This window comes from Onychomys torridus, chromosome 3 (assembly GCF_903995425.1).
Source record: "Onychomys torridus chromosome 3, mOncTor1.1, whole genome shotgun sequence".
Classification (NCBI taxonomy): Eukaryota; Metazoa; Chordata; class Mammalia; order Rodentia; family Cricetidae; genus Onychomys; species Onychomys torridus.
Window position 1 is genome coordinate 69,963,188 of NC_050445.1, and position 16,416 is coordinate 69,979,603.

The 16,416-nt window shown below is 38.4% G+C and overlaps 1 protein-coding gene across 2 annotated transcripts in view; it reads left to right on the forward strand.

Annotated features, from left to right (window-relative positions):
• Positions 1 to 16,416, forward strand: part of Abcb1 (ATP binding cassette subfamily B member 1) — a 154,981-nt gene that overhangs the window by 113,684 nt on the left and 24,881 nt on the right. For both annotated transcript variants that reach the window (XM_036180513.1, XM_036180514.1), the window contains exons 9-18: positions 3,280 to 3,451; positions 6,760 to 6,873; positions 7,015 to 7,125; positions 7,289 to 7,414; positions 7,502 to 7,705; positions 7,977 to 8,147; positions 8,961 to 9,122; positions 10,884 to 11,060; positions 11,888 to 12,034; positions 15,659 to 15,766. In XM_036180513.1, the coding sequence (XP_036036406.1) occupies positions 3,280 to 3,451; positions 6,760 to 6,873; positions 7,015 to 7,125; positions 7,289 to 7,414; positions 7,502 to 7,705; positions 7,977 to 8,147; positions 8,961 to 9,122; positions 10,884 to 11,060; positions 11,888 to 12,034; positions 15,659 to 15,766 (1,492 nt within the window). The remainder of the gene's footprint in view (positions 1 to 3,279; positions 3,452 to 6,759; positions 6,874 to 7,014; positions 7,126 to 7,288; positions 7,415 to 7,501; positions 7,706 to 7,976; positions 8,148 to 8,960; positions 9,123 to 10,883; positions 11,061 to 11,887; positions 12,035 to 15,658; positions 15,767 to 16,416) is intronic.

Consider the following 16,416-nt stretch of genomic DNA (forward strand, 5'->3'; position numbering starts at 1 on the left):
CATGGTGTTGCATGGATCACACTCAGGTTGTTAAGTTTGACAGCAACAGAGCCATCCTGCTAGCTCCAGATTATTATTAAACAAAATGTAATCTTTCCATTTTCTTTCTAGTTCTCTCTTATATGCTTTCAACATCAGTCTTTGACTTTCTCTTCAAAATAGCTGGTGCATGAAGAATTTATCTTTCTTGTAATAGAAATTTAACCATAACTGTGAATGCATTTAATTCAAACAGGATACTGTTGTTCTCAAAAAGTACTTTTTTGCTGGGTGGTGGTGGCGTACACCTTTAATCCCAGCTCTTGGGAGGCAGAAGCAGGTGGATCTCTATGAGTTCGAGGCCAGCCTGGTTTCCAAAGCAAGTTCCAGGAAAGGCGCAAAGCTACACAGAGAAATCCTGTCTCAGAAAACAAACAAACAAACAAAAAAGTACTTTCTTGTTGAGAGTGGTGGCCTGTGCCTATCACCTTAGCATTGGGGGAATTGAGGTGGGAAAGACCTGAGTTCCAGGTCAGCCTAAGCCTTACTATACAGTAAGACCCTGTCAAAGAATGCTCCCACACCCAAAATTTGTATGCATGTTTTTCTCACTTGTGTCTTATAAATCTTTCTCTGTTGGTATTGATTTCTATTTGCCTAACTAAAACTGCTACTTGCATAATTATGCAAGTAGCTATTTGCATAATTAAAAATTTATTCATAATAATTGAGAATATTTTCTAGGGCACTGTTTTGTTAATTACATACTCATTTTTAATTATCATTTCCCTACTATAGCCTTTAATGAATGGATGATTTTTATGTCTTGCTTCATATCAATGACATGTTCATTTAAAAGCTAATCTTTAAAAAGACCTATGTAAATGCAGTCTTGTTTATTAATTTTCTTTTCTACCTCTTTATTTTCACTTATCTATATTTTTATGGTATTTACACCTATCTGGTATCTAAATGGATTTTTTTTTGCTTGTTGATTTTTCCTTTGCCAATGTTTCCTCTGGCTGCGTAGGACACCATCCTATCAGTGAAATGGTTTCAACCTTAGCCTCGGTAAGCAAGAACAGGAGTAAGGAGATGACAGAGCGTGGGTAATAAGTCTTTAAGTTTCTTAATGTTGTCATGTAAAATATTCCAAGTGAATTATTAAATATATCATAGGTCATCTTCTAACTTAAAATGTGCATGCGTGCACACACACGCACATACACACACACAACTGAAACATGTTTCTTAAAAATAATTTTTTGCTCAAAGATTATAACTGCTAACTTGAGGATATATATATATATATATATATTTCTTCACTATAAAATTCTCTCTAAATTAGTCTTTAGTAGATATGGTTTTTATGTAATCATTGTGTTGTGTTATCATAGTCTTGGTGAAGTAACTAGCTAAAAAATATAGTCAACAGGACAAGAACCAGGGTTTGAACTGTTGATGTGCTTACTAATTAAATGAATTTTTCAAAGAAAATTGATAGTATATAGTAGTCATATAATTATGTACTTAATGGAGCAAAGACCCCACAAATAGGAATTCTATGCAGGAATCTGTTTTGTTTTGTTTTTTTAGTTTAAAAATTGTAAGGTACTTTCTACAAGACAATGAAGACTCTTATGGTTCATCAGGAGTTCAAATAAAGAATGTAAAGTGTTGGGTATGGTGACACACACCCTGTAATCCTAGCATTTGGGAGGCAAGGCAGGAGAACATCAAGTTCCAGGTAGCCTGTGAGTAAGAGTTAGACCCTTTCTCAAAAACCAACAAAAAGATACAAAGAGTAAGATTCAAAAATGACCTTACCTAGTCCCTAATAGTTTCTTTTTTTTTTTTTTTTTATCTGTATTTGTAAAGGTCTATCCTTTTCTCTAACTCTGCTTCCCATTAGCTTTTATTATCTGACCATCATTCTTTATTTCTTGAGCAGAATGGTCAGCTGTCTAGCTCTCAAATGAAAGTAAAGCTCTGGACACTCCTTTAATTGTCCACTCTGTGAGGGTTGAAAGTACTTGAACTGTGGTGTGAGAAGAAGCATTAAGTTCTTAGACCTGGAGGGAAAAGCATCTGTCAGTAGAAACCAACTCCGTGTGGTGTTGTTGCTTCCTTCTTGCTTTCGTTCCCTTTTCCTTGTATTGCTCAAAGTGGTCTTAAGGCAGTGGTTCTCCACCTGTAGGTCGCCACCCCTCTGGGAGTTACATATCAGATGTTGAATTATGATTCATAACAGTAGCAATGCAAATAATTTTATGGTTGAGGTCACCACAGCATGAGGAACTGTATTAAAGGGTTGCAGCATTAGGAAGGTTGAGAAGCGCTGTCTCTGACTTGTGCCGCTAATCCGGTCGGTTACAAGGCTGTTGACAGGCCTCTTTTCTGTCTTTGCTGCATGTTGCATTCTGCCGTGCTGCACCCCTTCCCCAACCGCATCACCCATGGCCTGGCAAATACTAGAAAGGATGCATGAGCAATGTGTGCAAAGTAGAAAAGTCGAGGATGCTAGTAAAAAGGCCAAGTATTTTTAGTAAGTCACTAGTTTTAAAGCAGCTATGGGGGAAAGATAGTTTCTATAGCTTGTTTAAATGTAAAAATATCGCATAGCATTTCATAGCTTTAAATATGCCCTGACATGTGTTACCCTATGATGGGTCATTCCAATAATCCCAGAAGGAGGCTAGATAGGAAGAAAGCTGTCAGAAAGCTTCCCTAGATTTTAGAGACTTAAACGACCTTCTTGTGTTTAGGATTTCCTAACATTAAATCTCTTTTATTAATTAATTAATTTAAATTCATTGAATGAAAAATAATTGTTTTGTTGTGTCTTCTCTTCTAGAAGCTAGCTAAATATTGCTTCAGTGATTTCACTCTTACATAAACAGAACTTTTAGGCCAGGTGGGCAGTAGTAGTGAAACCCTTTTAACCTCAGCACTCAGGAGGCAGGCAAATCTCCATGAGTTTGAGGCCAGCCTCTTCTACAGAGTGAGTTCCAGGACACCCAGGGTTACACAGAGAAACCCTGTCTCGAGGGAAAAAAAAAAAAGAGGAAAGAGAGAACTTTTAGAAGACTCCCACAAGAAAAATACTCTCTCCACACCTCAATATCACTTTCTACAAGAAGAGGATAAAATAGGAATAGCATAAGATAGTGTCAATACGTGGGGAAATACATGTATCCTACAGGGTTGGGTACATTCTAACTGATCACCAACAGTCATGTTGCACTAACACATTTCCATAAGGTTTGCAAGTCTACATAATTATTTCCTTCTTTCTCCCAGGTACAATAACAACTTAGAAGAAGCTAAAAGACTCGGGATAAAGAAAGCGATCACATCCAATATTTCCATGGGTGCGGCTTTCCTTCTTATCTATGCATCATATGCTCTGGCATTCTGGTACGGGACTTCCTTGGTCATCTCGAAAGAATATTCTATTGGACAAGTGCTCACTGTAAGTTATACATGAACCAAAAAAGAAACAGCTCATCAAAAGTTCTAATGGAATTGAGTGCTGTTGAAAAATATACTTTGAATATTATTAAATACTAGAGACATGCATTATTAGGTTAAAGAGTTGAGAGGAAATTAAATGCATCAGTTTTCTTTGTAGATATACTGTACAATTTCTACTATGCCCAAATATTAACATTACTATCATTTCCATCTGGAGTTCCAGATCCCTTATATAGCAATGTAGGGTTTTGAATTACAACTCCTGGTGTAGCTTAAATATTAACATTATCAACTTCTGAAGCATCGATTTTCATTTTATGAGATTTTTTTCTTTGTATCAAACTTTCTATTAAATTTTTCACTTTTCTTTTATTTTTTTCTTTCTTTCTTTTTTTTGGGGGGAAGGGGTTCAAGACAGGGTTTCTCAGTGTAGTTTTGGTGCTTGTCCTGGAACTTGCTCTGTAGAACAGGCTGGCCTTGAACTCATGGAGATCTGCCTGTTTCTGCCTTCCAAGTGCTGGCATTAAAGGTGTGCGCCACCACCCACTTTTATTTTCTAGTTCACTGTTCACAAGTAGAAAAATATACAGTTGACTTTACACTCAAACTCTATTGAAATTCTAAATCCCATCAAGTTGACAAGATTAACCATCACAATTCTACTCCTTGCCAACTTGATAACTAAACGTATAATTTTTAAGCCATAACATTTCCTCTTTTATCTTTATAGGCTCATGGCTGTCCCATAATATAAAAAGCCTTCAGTCTAAACATCTCAATGATCGTTTTTAATCCAACAGCATCTGTCCAAAAGTATAAATATAGTCTCTTCTGAGACTCAGGCAGTCTTTTAACTGAGCCCCCATAATAAACATTCATATTCCAAAAGGGAAATATGGAGACAGTAAGGTAAGATCACATGACTGAAACCATAGAGAAACTTCCAAAACCCACATTGCTATGTGAGGCATCTGGAACTTCTGATGCAATCATCTTGACTCAAAAGACTTGGGTAGTCCCATCCTCCCAGCTTGGTTCTCAATAGTACACATATCCTACCTCTTGGGCCATCTCTATCTAACAGTCCTAGCATCTTCAACATCTTAGAGTCTCCATTTCAAGATAGGTTTCACTTAAAGTTTCACATATGGTCTTTCAGGGCCCCCTGGCAAGGAATCCAATTTTGCTACACAATACTTTCTCTCAGTGACTTTCTGAAATCTTGTTACAAGCCTCCACACCCCCTCAACCACTTTTGCATCTCTCATGCTTGTAAAGCCAGTACCATGTGGATGATGCTATCAAGTTCTATTGCCAGTTCAAAGTGTAGTTGGCATCCTTGGGCCACAGTTGCACTACACTGACCTCTGTATACCTTTCAGGCTGGTCATAGAGAAACACTTCCCTAGGAGGTTGGTTTTGAGCGGGAAACACTCAGTGGCATTCTCTGTTTAGGCTTTCTCCTTTCAAATGGATTGGCACCTTCTAGGTGATTCTAGGTCCTGTCAAGTTGACAATCATTATTAACCATCATAAATATTTTCTACATTTTAGAACTTACATAAGTACAAAAGGCTTTACTCTTGACATTGTTTTATTTTAAGGCATTGAAATTATTTGTAACCAAGCTAAATATATATCTTGTTAGAAGAGTCAATCTGTTTCTTTTCCTTAGACTAACCATAAGGAGACAGACAGAATTAATGACAAATCAAAATTCTTTGAGTTCTTAAAATAGTTCCCTTTTTCAGGATTCAGATTTTTAACATGAATTTCATAATTAATCCTTTTTTTGTTGTTGTTGTTATTGTTGTTTAAACTGTGCTTTATCTAGTATATGTCAAGCTATTTAGATAGGGACAGATTTTACAAAGAGAATTTATTGTTTTGTTTTGTTTTTGTTAGGATAAGCCCAAATTGTAATGAAATATGAGCTGCGTAATTTTGATATGGAAAAGCTGATTTTATTTTATTTTTATTGTATTTTTAATTTTATGATTTAATTTAATTTTACATATCAGCCACAGATTCCCCTGTCCTCCCTCTCCTCCACCCCTCCCCGGCCACCCCCCATTGCCATCTCCTCCAGGGCAAGGATTCCCCTGGGGATTCAGCTCAACCTGGTATTGGAGATTGCCTAATGTATGTTTGTACCACTGAGCTATAGTCCTAACCCTAGGAATAAAGTACTCTCAATTTCATATTCCTGGAGTCTAACGCTGTTTCACAATCTAGAAGCATTCAGAATGGAGACTGCAAGATTTAATATCAGACCCAATAGGTTCAACATCCAACTGTACTACATACTAGCTTTAAGGTCTGAGCAATCATCAACACTATTGTGCCAAATGTGTGACAGGAATCATGTGTCCTGTTTGTTAGTGCTATGAAGAGTAATGAATACAGACTCACTTAGCAAAGCCCCTTCCATGCAAATTATTGAGCTACATGATTACTGAATGATTTGAAAGAAAATGGATAATATTAGTTCTCATCAACTTCCAACAGAAGTAAATAGTGCCAAGTCCTTACTGACAAAGTTTTTGATCAAAATAACTCTGAAACTTGGGGAACCGTGATGGTGAGGGAGATTTGACTCCATAAAGAATCATTCCTTGGTTGTGTGTTTTATAACTTACAAAATATTTTCATAGCCAATGTCATCTGATACAACTTGTAGAGAAAACAAATAGAATCACATGTCTTTGCACATGAAACTGAAGACTACATATTCCGAGAGAGAGTCTTGCAGATGTACAGCTGGTTAATCCTAATCCAGGATTTGGATCTTAGTCCTTCTCACTTGCGCTTCAGTGTTAGTTTCCATTTCACAGCTCCTACGAGCCAAATAAAAGTGACTAGTCATTGAAGAAATAAGAAGTATGTTCTATTACAGTACTCAGATAGAGCTTGTATGTCATTGCCTTGCTGGAAAGGTAAGATTAATTCTGTGTTGTAGGCTAGATGGAATTGCCAAAAGTTTAAAGATGTTTTCATCTTGTAAATTTTCATTTTTTTTAGTTGAAAACATACATGATCTTTGAGGGATATAGTATGATGTTTTGACATATGTATACAATGTGGAGTAATTACATGAAGCTAAATAATCTCAGTCACTCCACTTTATGTTTTTGTGGTGATATATTTGAAATTTACAATTATGAAATTTTAAGGTTTTTTTAACACCTGGAATTAGTAGGTGACCTTGACATTTAAAAATATAATTAGTTGTTTGGGATGAAAGAGGAAATAGGAGAGAATCGTGACAAACAAGGTAACACAGAGGTTTTTCTTCACACTGTCCAGGTCTTCTTCTCAGTTTTAATTGGGGCATTCAGTGTTGGACAGGCATCTCCAAATATTGAAGCCTTTGCCAATGCAAGAGGAGCAGCCTATGAAATCTTCAAGATAATTGATAATGTGAGTCTGACCTGCTTGTTTACCCACCTAATAAAGAATTTTCCATTAGAGATAGTTTCATTACCACTTTAGCTAATCAAAAAGTTCTGCATAAAGCCATGACTTTCACTTAGTGATGACCTATAATTTTCTTCTGTGTAGAAGCCCAGTATTGACAGCTTCTCAACGAGCGGGCACAAACCAGACAACATTAAAGGAAATTTGGAATTCAAAAACATTCATTTCAGTTACCCATCTCGAAAAGAAGTTCAGGTACAGTGACAATTTTCTATAAGATAAAAAGTTTCTAAAAGGTTGTAGAGAAAAGCTTGTTTGTAAAATCAGTATGCTATAGAATTGAAATGCCAGCATACAGAATCTGTGTGCATCTCTGTCTGGGAATTGCCCTAACATTAGCATCTCATCTTTTTTGCAGATCTTGAAGGGCCTCAACCTGAAGGTGCAGAGCGGACAGACGGTGGCCCTGGTTGGCAACAGTGGCTGTGGGAAAAGCACCACTGTCCAGCTGCTGCAGAGGCTGTACGACCCCATAGAGGGCGTGGTGAGTGGGCATGCACCAGCAGCAGTTACCACTGCCCATCGTTCTGACTCTGTGATTCTACAGTGAAAACCACACATTCTATTTCAGGTCAGCATCGACGGACAGGACATCAGGACCATCAATGTGAGGTATCTGCGGGAAATCATTGGCGTGGTGAGTCAGGAACCTGTGTTGTTTGCCACCACCATCGCTGAAAACATTCGCTATGGCCGAGAAAACGTCACCATGGATGAGATTGAGGAAGCTGTCAAGGAAGCCAATGCCTATGACTTCATCATGAAACTGCCCCATGTGAGTTGTGCCTGTCCGCTGTCACCCCAAGGCTCAGAGAGCAGAGCTCTGGCCTGATGCCATCAGGTGAAAAGTCCTGTTAATCAGAGGAACTTCCTTAGAGCAGACATTTGGTTTACTGTGGCTTTTACATCACTCACCCTATCTACTAGTGAAGAACTGTACTGTATTGCTGGCAAGGCTCCAGTGATGATCACATCCCAATTTGAAATGTGACTGAAGTGGTTTGTTGCTTTACTATGTATTCCTGTTGTTGTTTTTTTAATTGTAGAAATTTGACACCCTGGTTGGTGAGAGAGGGGCACAGCTGAGTGGGGGACAGAAACAGAGAATCGCCATTGCTCGTGCCCTGGTCCGCAATCCCAAGATCCTTTTGCTGGATGAGGCGACTTCAGCCTTGGACACAGAAAGTGAAGCCGTGGTTCAGGCCGCTCTGGATAAGGTCTGTGAGCTATACTTACAAGGTCTGAATATTTTGTAATTAATCTTGGTCTTAGGAAAGAAACATTTGATAGCTTCTATTACCTCTTACTAAGGAAAAACACTAGGCTTACAAAATCTTGTTGTTGTTGTTCAACTTCTGTATCTTCTATATCTTCAAAAACATTTATTTTCTTATTTATATGTGTGTGTTTTCATGTGTGTACAAACATGAGAAGAAGATGTTAGATCTCCTGAAGCTAGAGTCAATGGCAGTTATGAGCCACCAAATATGGGTGCTGGGAACTGAACTCCAGTCCTCTGCAAGAGTAGGAAGCACTCTTAACTACTGAGCCATCTCTCCAGTTCTACTTCATTTATTTATTTATTTGTTTATTTATTCCTTCCTTCCTTTCTCCCTCCCTCCCTCCCTTCCTCTCTTCCTTCTTTCCTTTAATCCCAGCACTTGGGAGGCAGAGGCAGTCAGATCTTTGTGAGTTTGAGGCCAGCCTGATCTCCAAAGCAAGTTCTAGGAAAGGCACAAAGCTACACTTGAAAACTGTGAAATTGAAAATCCCCTTTCTCCAAGAGAGGGTGCACTGAGTGATGGAATTGGAGACCTACTGGTCCATGAAACATCAGTGACTATGGCTGGAGTTTGCTTTTTCGAGACAGGGTTTCTCTGTGTATCCCTGGCTATCCTGGAACTCACTCTGTAGACCAGGCTGGCCTCAAACTCAGAGAGCCTGCCTCTGCCTCCTGAGTGCTGGGATTAAAGGCAGTGTTTTTTGTTCTAATTATTCATGTATCTAAAGCCAGGTTTCTCTCTCTCCAGGCTAGAGAAGGCCGGACCACCATTGTCATAGCTCACCGCTTATCTACAGTTCGCAACGCTGACGTCATTGCTGGTTTTGACAATGGTGTCATTGTGGAGCAAGGAAATCATGATGAGCTCATGAAAGAGAAGGGCATTTATTTCAAACTTGTCATGACACAGGTACAGTGGAACTCTAGAAATATCCTAATTTATCTTGATGATAAGCTGATGTCACTATATTCAATCTATAAATAAATTCTACTTGATTGTATAATTTTGGAATGTAGGAGAAGAGTACTTAGGGATTTGTTAGAACATGGACCTGCACCTTTAGGTCTGATTCTATAGCTTGACTCAGGCCACACTGCTCCCTTGCTGTCTCTAGGACAGAGTTAAGAAGCACTCTACTTCTAGGTTCTTAAGACATTCTTTCCAAAGAATCAAAATAAACTCAAGTCTCTTTGCAGATACTTTCCAACTCCTGAACAAATCAATGACTCTTTGACATATAAAAACTAAGATAATTATGGCAGCAAAGACTTCAATGGTGATTTAAGTCTGTAAATGGTACTCCAGTTTCGTTTCTGAACCCCCAAATACAAGAATAAACATATGTGGGGGATACAATGTATTTACACCGAAAAATATTATTTTTAAGTCTCACAATTTAAAAAAGATTTATTCAGAATTATAAATTGACACAATCTTGGTTAATGCAATGCAAATTTGCAACATTATCATGTACAACACTTTTAAAAAATATTTTTAAGGATGTGATAATTGTTTTGGTTATGAGAAGTTGAATTTTTCCATTGCCTTCATTTTCATCTTGTGGTTTGTCTCTTTTGATAAATGGCTTTACATTAAAAATTGTAAACAAATAAAAAAAGAAACACTGTACTATAACTTGATGATTCTCAATTTATGGTACATGGTTCCTCCATGCTCCTTATCACGTATATTATGCTGAACTAAATCATGTGTTATAAAACTTCTTGCCACTTCTAAAAGGTTTTGAAAACTCATCCTTTCCTTTGTGCTTTGGGTTGGTCTAAGGCTCAATTGCTCTCTGTCTCTGTCTCTCTGCTTTGTCTCTCTGTCTCTGTCTCACTCTGTCTTTCTCTCTCCCCTCCCTTCCCACATCCCTCTCCTTCCCTCTCCCCATCTCTCTCATTTTCATTCATAACAAAGGTCTTCTCTATGCTTTAAAGGGAACCTTCTCTTTAGGGCCTGGTTATACTTAGGTCTCCACAAACTATATTGTTTCTGTAGAATCCTCTCCCACCTACCTTGAGGCCCAAGCATGGCCTTGAGAAGCTGATGGAAAGGAATTATAATTATGTTTCAGCTTCTTTCCAGACAAATCACTGCTGCTTTACTACTTTTATATAATAGTATCCAGGACTAATACTTTAGATTGACTTTCTTTCTTTCTTTTTTTTGGAAAAGAGAACCAAAGAAGCATAGTTAAGGAAAAGTGAAAAAGAATTTAAGTTGACCTATTCACCATAATAGTTACTAGCCATGTGTGACAGTGAACACTAAGTGGTAAAAATGTACACCACATTTTGAAGGCTAGTACAAAAAATAATAAACTAAAAAAATAACATTTCATTAAAAAAATCTAAAATATTTCTCTTTTGTCTCTTTTGAGTTGCTAGTCACACACTAGTTCAAAAGCAAAGTTGATTGAGCCATATATTCCCAGGAAAGAGATAACTAGAAAAAATACACAAAAGGCTTGTCATTTTATTTCAGCATATTCACAAAGAATCCTTAATATTAAGTTTTTTCTCCCAATATATCACACAAGAAGGAATAGTAGTTTAACTTCATCCCTTCCTTTGATTTAAGTAACTCAATGTTTTTCTTGATATTTATTTTCAATGATTAATTTCCATTATTTCAGCTTAAACTATTCATATTTCTTATTTATTTTAGACAGCAGGAAATGAAATTGAACTAGGAAATGAAATTTGTGAATCTAAAAATGAAATTGATAATTTAGACATGGCTTCAAAAGATTCGGGATCCAGTCTAATAAGAAGAAGATCAACTCGTAAAAGTATCCATGGACCACATGACCAAGACAGGAAGCTTAGTACCAAAGAGACCCCGGTATGGACAAAGATGTAACATTATGTCCTAAATCCTCCCCTGGGGCCCTCCTAGTTGAGTGTGCTTCAACTGAAGGAGTGGGAACTACATCGATTTTCTGTAATTCTTTTGTTCTCTTCTCCATAGTGTTCCAGAAACTGAAATGGCGATGTGTTGTTGTCAGTTTAAGTTAAGAATAAAAGTTAACACAAAGATGCTTAGAATTAGAACTGAGAATCTGAAGAGACTGTAGTTGGTGTTTAAATATTACTATTTATATTATGATCATCCTTCTTGGTCAATATTCTTGTCATCTGTTGAATGCCAAGAATTAAATATTTGTGGAAGCATCATTAATTTCCTAAAAGGTAAAGGGGTACTAGAATGTGTTATCATTATATTTGAAGGCAAATATACATTAGCTGATAATGAATAAAAACAGGGTAAATATTTATTTTAAAGACTTGTGGCCAGGTGTTGGTGGTGCATGCCTTTAATCCCAGCACTTGGGAGGCAGAGCCAGGCGAATCTCTGTGAGCTTGAGGCCAACCTGCTCTACAGAACAAGATCCAGGACAGACCTCAAAACTACACAAAGAAACCCTGGAAAAACCAAAAACAAACAAACAAGCCAAAACCCAAAAACTTGTACCTCTCCTGTAAGCCCAACCCTTAGATGGTGAAGGCAGAAAGATTAGATGTTCAAGACAGTTAATTTGAAGCCAGCCTGAAATATACAAGACCCTGCCTCATCAACAGAAGACCTCTACAGAGCAAAATCAATGAGAATCCTTTTTAACAAAACCAGAAAAAGAAAAACTATCTTGTTGTAATGCATATGTTTTCTAGGATGAAGATGTACCCCCAGTTTCCTTTTGGCGTATCCTAAAGTTGAATTCAACTGAATGGCCTTATTTTGTGGTTGGTACATTTTGTGCCATAATAAATGGAGGCTTGCAGCCAGCATTTTCCATAATATTTTCAAAGGTTATAGGGGTAAGTGATTATATTTATTTTTACATTACTTATTAATCTTGATTAGAAAAATGAATGAACTATTTTTAATATTTCTCTCTCTTTCTCTCTCTCTCCCTCTCTCTCTCTCTCTCTCTCTCTCTCTCTCTCTCTCTCTCTCACACACACACACACACACACACACACACACACATCATAAAAACATTTTCCTTCACATGAAACAAACTTGGATGAAAGTATAATTGAAGTTTGGTTTATAAGAAAAACAATTTTGTAAACATCTTTTGTACTAATTTCTATTTAGGATTCCCAGTGGTTTTTATATTCTTGGGCCCTGGGTACTCACTCACTGACATAGTCAATGTAACTGAGGACTCTTTGTTTGTTGAACTGTGTTGACAATGACCTGTTGTGTAACACACACACACACTGGCCAGCACATAAGCAGGCCCACACACTACACTTACTTCCAAAGACTAAAACGGAAGGAAGCAGCTCTCTGTTAGTGAGCTTTTCATCACTGTAACAAACAGTTGAGGGATTTTCTCTTTTTTTATATGCTACGGGATGTTGAACCTGTGTTCTCACATAGTCTAGACAAGTACTTCACCACTGAGCACACCCCTTGCCATTCATTATTTTTATTTGGAGGCAAGGTCTTTCTAAGTTATCCAGCTTGGTCTTGAACTTGCAGTGTAGCCCAGGCAGAATTTGAACTTCAGCTCTTTCTGTTTCAGCCTCCTAGGGGTTCAGGCATGTGACCATGCTGGATTCTCAGAGAAGAAATACAAGAGAGGGGAAGATTTATTTTGTTCACAGTTTCCTAGGTATCAGTCTGAAGTCAGCTGGATCCATTGTTGCGAGCCTGAGGCAGGCATTGTGGTGGTAGGAGTGTGTGGCAGAAGCTGCCCCTCATGGCATTCAGGAAACAAAAGAAAGATAGGATTGAACAAGGGACAAGGCCTGTCTTCCTTCCCTCGCTATGATGTGATCTACTTTCTCTAACGAGGGCCCACCTCTCTGTAGTGGACATGTAGTGCCTCCATCCACTCATGAGGCCTGGCACTCTTTGTCCAGTCACCCACCCATGACTAGATCCTCCAGCTGAGGGATGAAATTTACCAAGTGAGCCTTTTGTGGGGAGACTTCATATGCAGAATGTAACAAGCTCCCCGACTGTGGAAGCAAACATGCTGAGTCTCCCTCATTTAAAAGCAGCGTTTAAAGAACACTTGTAGCTGGTGTTTTCCTGGTCCTGCCTGGCCCATGGTCAGGACAAATCTCTTTCACCCACCAGTCCTGCAGCTGCTCGGACCAAGTAAACACACAGAGGCTTATGTTACTTATAAACTGTATGGCCATGGCAGGCTTCTTGCTATCTAGTTCTTCTATCTTAAATTAACTCTATACCTTGCCACGTGGCTCATGGTTTACTGGTATCATTACATCTTGCTTCTCATGGCAGCAGAGGCTAGCAGCGTCTCCTGACTCGGCCTTCCACTTCCCAGAATTCTCTTCTCTCCTTGTCCCGCCTATACTTCCTGCCTGGCTACTGACCAATCAGCATTTTATTTATCAACCAATCAGAGCAATATATTCACAGAATACAGAACATTCCACAGCAAACACTTACAGTTGATGTGGTCATTCATGTTCTTGGTTTAGTGACAGATGCAAACCATCAGATATCATACTGAAGACACATTTGCCTTACCGCTAAAAATCTTTTTCAGAAAGAAACATCACCATAAGAAGCATAAAATAAACACTATTCATTGTACAACCAAAAATACATAACTCTTCTAGTCTTCCTATGCCTTGTTCAATTGATACTCGTGTTTAATATGTCATTCAAGAAATGTTTGCTCAGTGTCCAATTTGTGTAAGGTATTTTTGTATGCTATGAAAATACTACAAAGAAGGAAAAACATATGATTCTATGAAATATGATGTAGGACACAGGCCAGCAAACACACTCTGTAAAGCATAAGAAGAGCAAATATTTTATGCTTTGTTGGCCATGTGGTTTCTGTTGCAAATAAAGGTAAGTTGGAAATGGCTTTGCCTGTTTTTGACAAGAAAAATCAACAATGACACTTAGGTTTTCCTCATTCTTTCTGTGGAGATCCATCTGGTGACTGATGACTACGTTAACTCTAAGATAGGCAGGCAGCCATCTGCCTCACTGCACATAGTGGGCTCTGGGTCAGAAGGCTTGGGGTTCTGTTCCTGGCTCATCTCTCCTGGCTCTCTTGAGTAGGTTAATATATCTCTCTGCCTCACTTTCTCTCTATAAAATGGTGACAGTAATATAACAGATGCCCCCAGATGAAAGGACCAGTACAGGTGAGTGTGTATTCAGTCATTACTAGAATATAGTGCAATGTTGAAATGACTAATCAAGAAAAATTGAGTTAATGTCTTCTGGAAATTATTTTTTCCTTTTTTATGAAGCAGAAAGTTTTCTGGGTTGGTTTAGGAATATGTTGCTCTTGAAAAACTGATTTGGCCCAGAGATGGAAAGGCGTGTTTTCGTTCCATGTTGAGTGATTGTGCTGTTAAGTTCTTTCAGCTCCAAACATCTTTTTAGCATTTGTAATCATCTCTGGAAAGATCTCTATGTGAGAGGACTCAACCAGTTGGCTGTCATGGCCACCTGGCTTTCTGGCTGTAACTCCTACAAGATATGCTAGGAAAGGTACCTTTCTTGCTGAAAGGTTGACTGGATGACACCTCCTTTCAGCAGAAAGAACACGTAAATATACTCTCTCCAGACACTTTGAGATGTCCATGTAGTTGAGTTGGGGCTATAAAGAGGGCTCAATAAAATGCTTGCTTGGTAAGCATGCAGACCTGTGTTTGCTCCCCAACACCAGTGCAAAAGCCAGAGGGTTTGTAACTTGTAATTTCAGTGCTGGAAATATGGAGATAAGGGGATCCCCAGGACAAACAGGCCCACCATTCTAGCCTAACTGACCCTGGTCCAGTGAGAAACACCATCTTACAAAACAAAGTAGAGGGTCTGGAGATTGGCTCAGTGCTTAGGAGCAATTACCCCTCTTCCAAAAGACCCACAGTTCCCAATGCTCACCTGGTAGTTTACAATGATCTGTAACTCTGGTTCAAGAGGGATCTGAACCATGGGAACCAGGCACACACATGGTGCACATACATACAAAACTCCTACACAGAAAAATAAAATAAATAGTAAATCTAAAACACAGAGTGGAAATCCTAAGCAACCATACACAAGCTTGACCTCTGTCCTCCATACACACGCACTCACACCTGACAGACACACAAAAAGAAACGATTTATGATACAGTCTGTTACAAGAAAGTTAAAGGCAGAGTATTTGTTTGATTTCTTCTTACAAAGAAGTATAACACCCGTTTCTCCAAGAGGAACATGAGTGCAAGGAATGCTGGATGTATTTGTGAATGAATGACAGACCACCGTCCCCATCCCCCAGCCAACAAAGGCAGAATGCAGGTGCACTGGAGGCTGACTTCATTGCAGAAGCCAACCCTGGTCCAGTGTACAAAGACTCTCCCAACTCCTGAACTGCATAACATGTGGAATGGGGGCAGATGTGGAATGCTTTCTTAGTGATGGAACTAACAACCCTTCAAATATTTTTTATAGGTTTTCACAAGATTTACTGACGATGAAACCAAACGGCAAGAAAGCAACTTGTTTTCCTTATTGTTTCTGATCCTTGGGATCATTTCTTTCATTACATTTTTTCTTCAGGTAAGTGTCTTATTTTCACTTCATCCACCAGGTGGATTTATAAACATGTAATTGTCCTTATCATAAAACTGTTCCTCTTTTACCATGGCCAATGATAGCCAGATTGTTTTTTATCCTCTGACTATCCTCACCTTCTCTTTCCCAACCAACCATGCCCCAAATGGAAACAGGGTTGTAATCATAACGAACAGATTGTTCTGTCTACTTATGGAAATGGAAGGTGGGGACTCAAGTGGGCACTTTGGGGAAAGCCTTGAATATCAGTTTGGATGGACAATCCACTGGTCAGTTTGAATAGTCAGGGAAATGTCTTCCTGTATTCCAAAACAAACAAGCAAACAGGCAAACAAACAAGCAAACAGGCAAACAAATGAAACTTCCAAACAGGTCACACTGATTTAAAAAGGTTTTCAAAAGCTTATCAAGCTCTTATAAAGGGGGGAAAACCCTCAGTAAAGAGAAAATGACAATCTTAAAAATCCTAAGAAATGTGTACAAGGTATTTTGCGGCCTGCAGATCATTTGGTTCAAAAACGTTTGTAAATGAACTAAACACTCTCACAGTGTAATGAGGAAAGCACACAGTACAGACTTTGGTGTTTGACACAGGTTTGAAAATATGTATTTGCACATACACAATTTTGTGTCTA